This window comes from Haplochromis burtoni, unplaced genomic scaffold, assembly GCF_018398535.1.
Source record: "Haplochromis burtoni strain Fernald_Lab_line unplaced genomic scaffold, NCSU_Asbu1 Contig_137, whole genome shotgun sequence".
Classification (NCBI taxonomy): Eukaryota; Metazoa; Chordata; class Actinopteri; order Cichliformes; family Cichlidae; genus Haplochromis; species Haplochromis burtoni.
The window spans coordinates 946526-954629 of record NW_024582498.1 but is presented as its reverse complement, the minus strand read 5'-3'; the positions used below and the strand labels follow the sequence as shown (position 1 = coordinate 954629).

At 39.6% G+C, this 8104-nt stretch overlaps 1 protein-coding gene across 1 annotated transcript in view; it reads left to right on the top strand.

The window, feature by feature from the left end:
• Positions 1–3140: 3140 nt before the first annotated feature.
• tmem38b (transmembrane protein 38B) overlaps positions 3141–8104 on the top strand; it is a 15820-nt gene continuing 10856 nt past the window's right edge. Inside the window, exon 1 of the mRNA XM_005931195.3 lies at positions 3141–3591. Within this exon, the coding sequence (XP_005931257.1) occupies positions 3468–3591 (124 nt within the window). The 5' untranslated portion in view covers positions 3141–3467. The remainder of the gene's footprint in view (positions 3592–8104) is intronic.

Here is an 8104-nt window from a genome sequence, read left to right as displayed (position 1 = left end):
CCAGCACTAGGTGTTTAACTGCTGCCACCTATTGGCCAAGAGTTCACATTACAGCTTCTTGCAAAAAAAAAAAAAAAAAAAAAAAAAAAAGTTATAGCCTATATATATGTATTTTTATTTTTTTTTATTTTTATTTTTTTTATTCACCTTTGTCACCAGTCATTTAGTATCACAAAATTAATGACCAGTGTATGGTAAAATAGGTAAATATTATAATTTCTTGTAACAAAGAACAAACTTTTGAGCTAGAAAAAGACACTGTGATACCAGTGATTATAAACTATAAATTTTTATATTTAATCATTTTATTTGTATTTATGTAATGAATGAATTCAGTTCAGGTCGGATAAATTGTATTTGTGTAGCTCAGTATCACATACTGAGGTTCAAAAGGCTTCCACATCCATAAAACATATTAAGGCACAACATACAGTGTTGTGAAAAAGTGTTTGCCCCCTTCTTGATTTTGTATTTTTTTTTTGTATGTTTTTCACACTTAAACATTTCAGTTCAGAGAACAAATTTAAATATTATACAACGATAACACAAGTAAACACTACATGCAGTTTCTAAATGAAGGTGTTTATTATTAAGGGGAAAGGTTCAAGCCAACATGGCCTTGTGTGAAAAAGTGATTGCCCCCTAAAACTAATAACTGGTTGGGCCATGCTTAGCAGCAACACCTGCAATCAAGCGTTTGTGATAACCAGCAATGAGTCTTTTACGCCGCTGTGGAGGAATTTTGGCCCACTCATCTTTGCAGAATTGTTGTAATTTAAGCATACTGGAGGGTTTTTGAGGACCTTTTTAAGGTCATGCCACAGCATCTCAATTGGAGTGACTTTGACTAAGCCATTCCAAAGGCTTCATTTTTTAAAGCCATTCAGAGGTGGACTTGCTGGTGTTTTAGATCATTGTTCTGCTGCAGAACCCAAGTGCGCTTCAGCTCAAGGTCACAAACAGATGGCCGGACATTCTCCTTCAGGATGTTTTGGTAGACAGCAGAAGTCTGCCTACTAAAACATCCCAAAGACTTGGGGATCATCAAGATGTTTCTGGCAAAACTGAGACAAGCCTTTATGTTCCTTTTGCTCAGCGGTGGTTTTCATCTTGGAACTATGCCATGCAGGCCATTTCTGCCCAGTCTCTTTTTATGGTCGTAACTGAGGCGAGTGAGGCCTGTGTTTTAATACTGATAAGTAAATCACGCTGAGTTGCTTTGATCATCATCATGCAAAATGCAGGATTTATGTTGAAAACAGGTGTCTTTTACCCAAACTATAATAATTTCTCAAAACAAACCAAATTGTCTTGATAATTAAACATAACCAAACATCAGTGAACACAAACTAGTTCTCTTTTTAAAATTTGATAAAAATCCTTTTCAGCTGTTTGCAGATGGTTTACATAGCAATTACTAATGAGTTTATTAAGTTGTATCAATTGTCATTCTTTGTTTGCTAACAGTGAAGCTATTAAAATGCAAACATTTACCATTTATTAACCATCGTTCTAATAAACAAGCTTTAACTCGTTTGACTAAAACTGTTACTCGTCCTGTTTTTATATGATTTGACTGTAGCACAGTGACAAGCTGACACTTGTCAGTGTCTCAGTGAGCCCCAAATTAATACATGTGATTCAGCAGTCAAACAAAAAAGCAAGCAAGAAAGCAAAAACTTTCCCACGTTGTTTGTCTGTGTTTATTGTGCTATGGTGTGTTGATATCTGTGCATTCCTGTATTATCCTTTTGTGTTATACATTTCGATGTTTTTTTCCTCGCTACCTAGCCTGACCTGTCTCCCCAATGTGATGTTTGTGTATTGTATGTACGGTCGGCAAGGTCTGTCATCTCGGTTGTGGGCAAAAGACCTGCAACTGACAAATAAAGGCTATCTCATCATCATCATCATCATCATCATCATCATCAAAAAAACAAACATAAGACTGGGAAACATTAACATGCAGTCACCACCAGGTGTCATGCTCCTGCCTGAACACTGTAATAGCAGTTAGTAACTTATGGCAAAAGGGGAAGGGTACAGCCTTGCAAAAGTTCACAAATAACCTACCAACCTAAAATTTCTCAGTTTTATATTACCCTCTGTAAGCTGGTTAATGTTTTATTAAGCACATGATTTAAACGTGTTTTCTTTCTTTACTTTCCCCCCCTTTTTGTTGTTGTTCTTGTTACTGCCACAGATGTGTGTCAGAAGATTGTGTGCAATTAAAGAGTGTGAATGTCCACACATTCTAACGCTGTTTAACTGAAGCGTTTTTACAGCTCATTGTAAAACCTGAATACTACTGTTCTTGGAACTGGTGGGTGGAGGCTCATGCTGCATGACAACAGGGTTCACGATTGTTATGTCGACACATTTTTAAAGCTTGCCCAATGAAGTTAACCCATGCAAAAACAACAGCATATAGGGATTTCTAGTATCATGCCTGCATCCTCTCACTTAGATAGTTTCTCTGATCTTTGATTTTAGAGTGCCAGCAGGTAAAGTAGACCTATCCTAAACATTTGGATACATTTATATATATGGCTCTTTTTTTGAAGTGCAGCCTGCTAATTTCTGAAACAGATAATAAATCACGTTTTTTAGGCTGTTATGTCCAACTTTCAACAATAAAAGTGTGATATTATATTATAAGTAATAACAACAGAATAATTAGGTCACAAAGAGACACAAGGGCAGCTTTTACAAGAGGGGAATAGTCAACAGGGGTAATTTACACCTGACCTGACTTTTCATTATATGTTAATTTTCTACCCATCCAGCTGGCTATGCTATTTATTCTGATTACTGCTTGCCTTTCATGTAGCATCGATGTGGTGAAGTAGCTACTCCAATTTCGTTGTACTATTGTATAAAGTGTGACTGTGCAATGACAATAAAGAGTTAGAGTTAATATATACTGAGTAAAACAATACCAGTGGTTGAATATATTTCAAACTGACTACAGCATGTGTCATGACTACCTGTAAGCTCCACCTATTAAAGGCACAGGCAAACAAAAGGTACGTAAAGCGGTTTGTTTACTTTTACCCATCCCTGGTCGATCACCTCAGAAAGCCACACTCTGACAAGCGATTGGTTCGCGGTGCACTCTTTCCCCCAATCACCGAGCCTCTCTAGCTCCGCCCGCCACATCACTAGCATGGCGGCACGTAGAGCAGGAATTCCGCCTATGCGACGATGACAGCGTCGCTGAAGAGATAACAGCAGTAATGACTGTTGTACGATAGTGCAGGTCTGTTGCCCAGCAACATAAACCCCAGTTACTCTAAGGGTCAGCTAACCTGGTGCGAGCGGCTGGGCAGCAGCAGCCTCTTTGACAGACTTGACAAGACTGCGGATGAAGCCAAGTTTGTGCCCTGATGCTCTGAGCTGGACCGGTGCCTTTACTCCGCTTCAAGTCCTCGTCTGGAAGCTCATTCCTGCCGAATTGTTCTAGAAAGATGGATCTTCTCAGTGTGCTGCATTTCGACGAACTTTCTCATGGACTGGCAAACTTGTCCATGTTTCCTTTCTTTGACATGGCGCATTATATCGTCTCTGTCATGGCTCTGAGGGAGCAGCCAGGTGAGTGTTTACGGGACGTTGACGATTATAGTTCCTGCCAAGTTTACACTGTGAAGTGGCTTTTTTCTTTCTGTTAACTTTGTTTGGCTGAAGTTTGTAATATCAGGCCTCCAGCCATCCTGTTTAAAGTTTACCTGACTGCGTGGCACGTCGGTGGAGAATGGGGCTGTTTCGAAAAAGGAAAAGTTTTCCAGGTTCTTCACATTGAAAACAACGCACAAATAGCCCGCACGTGCTGCTTAAATGTGGTTTTATAGCCGCATATAGCCTCGTTTCGTAGGACTCATAAAATAATTACGATTTCATGTGCTTATTTGCATATTTCCTAGCTGGTTCTTAATATGTCACTGGATTCAGATCTGAGCCACTTAGTCTAATTTTTTTAAAGTGCTCCTTTGCTGTTTTTACTGGTAATATTTCACATTAAACTAAATAGTATTTTGTTATGCAAAATCAGACACGCTGTAGGCATCCGCTTTGCTTCTGCAAAGTTGCAAGCGTTTTTACAGATTATAAATTATTTATCAGTATTGTAAAACATAACAGCTGTTAATTTGTGGGTTAATTGGCACGCAGCATAATCTGAACCTTAATTGGATAAGTTTGCATATAAATAGTGCTGCCGCATATAGAAGTGCACTGCATCCAATTAAATTGATAAATTATGCAGTTAATAAATTAAAAAATTGCTATGGCTGAATTACTGCACCTTTCTATTAACTTCTTTACATAGACTGATTGTTTTGGGCCAGACCAGGTGATGAGTTTGAACCATATCATGGTATGTTGTTCAGAAAATGCACAGATTAAGCAAACTATAGCCAGAAGCATAATCAAACTCAGAACAGTCCGAGTTAGGCATGTGAAGAGCTTTGTTCAGTTTAAGTATTCAGATCTGTTAAGTTTAAGTAGTAATACTAATGGATAAATTCCACTCAAATAAACAAGGTCCTGCATTCAAAGGGACTGTCCAATCAGCTAACTTTACTGTCAGTGGCCTTTGCTGTTAGCAAGGGTGGAGCTACTTCATATTGTGTGGTCTTTTAATCTATGGACCCATATGCTGACTGAACATCAGCAACAGCCATTATCAGTCTTTCTGGCAAATATCAGCCTATTAGCACAAAGCTAATGTTCACAAATAGAGGCCTGTTTATATGCTGCGTCACATCAGCTTTTCATTGATTTTCAGCTACTTGCTTTAATGAGTACACTTGTTTTTCTAGATAATGAAGATTTCTTAGTTTCTGTCAAAAATCAATGATAAAAAATATTGGTATCAACTCAGAATTTCACAGTACGTCCACCCCTTTACCTGCTGGTTACCTCTCACTTTACCATACTCATTTAGCATACTGGTGTGCTGCAGATGCTTTGCAGCACATATTCAGAGGATTTTAAACACAGCACAAAAGATTACTGGCTTTCCTTTTCCCTCACTGGAAGAGATTGCAAAAGCGAGATATCTTTCAAGAAGCCTTAAAAATGAATAGGGACTCTTTTTCACCCTGGACCCTTGCTGTTTGACCTGTTGCCCTCTGGTAGACACTACAGAGTCATCAAAACAAGGGTAAACAGATTGCAGAGTGGTTTTTAGCCTAGTGCAATCACGGCTGTAAATCAAACATTTATTGCGGTGCACCATGGTACTTTTTATTTAACCCTTGACACCTTTATATTCATAATTATTTATTACCTTCTGCACCGTGAGAACAACTCTGTTTGATGGTGTGATTGGTTTGTTTTGATACTGTGTGGTATTTTTTTTGAGGAACTTGGAAAAGTGGCAACTCAATTTTGGTGTTGGAGCCTCATGAGTCATTACTTGTTTATCTCAGGAAAGCAAAAGCAATTAAGCTCTCCCCACAGCCTCAGTATAAACCTTTTAGTTCTGTCGTCTGCAGTCTGTCGTTGTCACAGTAGTTAGAGATCATCGTCACAAAAGTTTAAAAGCCCAATGCTTTATCTGTGTCACAGCCTATTGTATGAGCTAAGACCAAGGTTGGACACGAGCCATGTTATGTCACCAAGATAGTGGCTATGGAGACAGGTGGACTTTAACTGCACAGGGAGTTGACTCAAGCACGTGGACAGTCCATTGTAGTCCCCCTGCTGTAAGTCTACGAGCTATTTTTGAACTTGCCTTGCAAAGCATCTGAGCTACTGTGACCTTTTTAACCCTGTGTCCTCTACTCCGGTCTGTTTGTCTCTGGCTGGACGAAGGAATCACAGGGAGCGACAGTGTTGACAACACCGTTTGCAAAATTCTCATGTCGGTCGTTGCTTGTTCGCTCACTTCATGTTAGTTTGGTGACGATCAGTGACTTGCTTAACAAACAAACAAAAGGTCACTGAGAGAATGGCCGAGAGCAGATTTAAATCTCTGGGTCATTTAAAAAGAAACAGTAAACTCTGTCAAGGCACAAAACACACAGGAAGCCCCCCAAAAAGGAAAGGAATGCCATAAACCATTCAACCCTCCTTCGCTAGTCTCTTTCCTCTTTTCTCTCTCCTCTGTGTCAAATCCACCTTCGTGCTGTGCAGCGGTGGGGCGGGTCCAGATGTTCTCAACCGTTAGCAAGAAGCAAAACAAGTTTCAGTTCAGCTTAATTGCACGTTAGACACACATATTGTACAAACGAGTATTTTGAAGGCGCTTGTCTGTTCTACCCCCTGTGTTTATGCCATTACGGAGTTATTTTAAGCTCCTTTATAAACACTGCTGAGAGTGGAGTGCGAGGAAAACGGAAGGACGGGGACAAGGAAGGAGAGCAGTGGTTATATGTCAATCAGTGGGCCTCTCTTTAAGCCAGAGACAAGCAGAGGTGGGGTTTTTTTTTTTTTTGGTGTATTTAAAGCTGGCTATAATTATGCTGTCCACAGAGGGAGGAAGAAGAAGACAGAGCTAGTGGGAGGAAGAGAAGACTTTTAGATTTGCACATTAAGAGGAATGAAAAAAAAAAAACAGTTTCCGTGTTAGATAATGCTGTGTTTGGTCTGTATATTTGTTAGATGTTGTCCTGGTTAAAACGGAAAGACTTTTGTTAGACTGCTGCTGCGAAACAGGTGAACTGCAAGAGAGAAAAGAAGGAAGGAAGACATCTGCAGTGTAGTTGACCTGCATTTCTCAAATTTGACTTGTAAATCCACTTCCTTCCAATGCAAAACCAGAGGAAGGCATTTTGCATGTCAGAGCACTCTAAGCAGTGCATTTATATTTCAGCGGAAATGGTATTTTTTTCTGTTGTTTGCTTCTTCATCGACCTTTAGATGTCATCATGTTTTATGAATTGATCTCCCTCCATCTTTAATCTCTCTGCGACCCATTGGGAACACACACTGACTACAGCAGTTTGCTTTGCTGTGGAGCTAAAGGTGATGACAGTGCAACAGTGTTTACTGTGTAAGCAGTGTGGTGCATTGGTAAACTCTGCACTGCAACAACCACAACAACAAAAAGCAGTGTCGAGGGTTTAGGCTGGGGGCTATCACAGAGAACAGGATGTAAATAACTGTCACGATGTCAGACTTTTTTTTTTAAAATTGCTGTTCCCCACTGAGATTTTTATTTACCCTCCCCAGCATCGTTTTAACCACATGAGGTGTGTTATATCAGATTTCTTGAGCGCAATCATGGAAAAAAGAAATCCTAGTATTACCCAGTGATGGCTGAAATCTGCTGACACTGAGCTGCAGCCACTTTATAGTGTATTCCTCACTCCATTTGTTTATTTGTCTGTGGCATGCTGGAACCCACACTTAGTTGTGAGGACAAGTGAAGTTATACCTTTTTCCATCTGTTTTCTAATGCATGTGACTTTAACATGTTAAAGCATAAGATTACAACTGTGGTCAAAAGTTTACATCCACTCATTGTGGGCACGAATGTCATTGTAATTTAGATTTATCTATTCCGAAACCAGTTCTGATTTGTGTTTAGAATCGTTGTTCTGTTGGAACACCCAATTGTGTCAAAGTTACAAGTTAAAGAATGTGAAGGTTATCCTTCTGTTTCATTATTCCAACCACTTTATGAAATGTACCAGTACCACAGCCCAGAGTATGATGCTACTACAACCATGCTTGACAGCAGGTATGTTGTTCTTTTCACTCACAGTTATTTCTCCAATCATAAATCTTGTCATTGTGGCCAAAAAGCTCAATCTTTCTCCAGAACACATTTGGCTCATCAATGTGGGAAGCTGCAAATTTCAGTCAAGCTGAAAGGTTTCAGTTTTGTTGCCAAGGCTTCTTTCTTGGTCAGCATCCTCTCAGTTTATGATGATGTAAAACTCACTTTGCAGTGATGCTGGTATTCCAGCAGTTTCCAGTTCATGGCAGGCTTCAGCCTCTGTGTCCATGTATTGTTCCCGAGCATCCTAACTAATTTCCTCCCATCTGAGGCTGACAGTTTGCGTCTTCTTTCAGACCATGGCAAACTGGTGACGCATCTGAGCGACCGGATGACCATCCTGCAATCTGTAGTTTTTTTTTTTGTTTTTTTTTTGTTTTT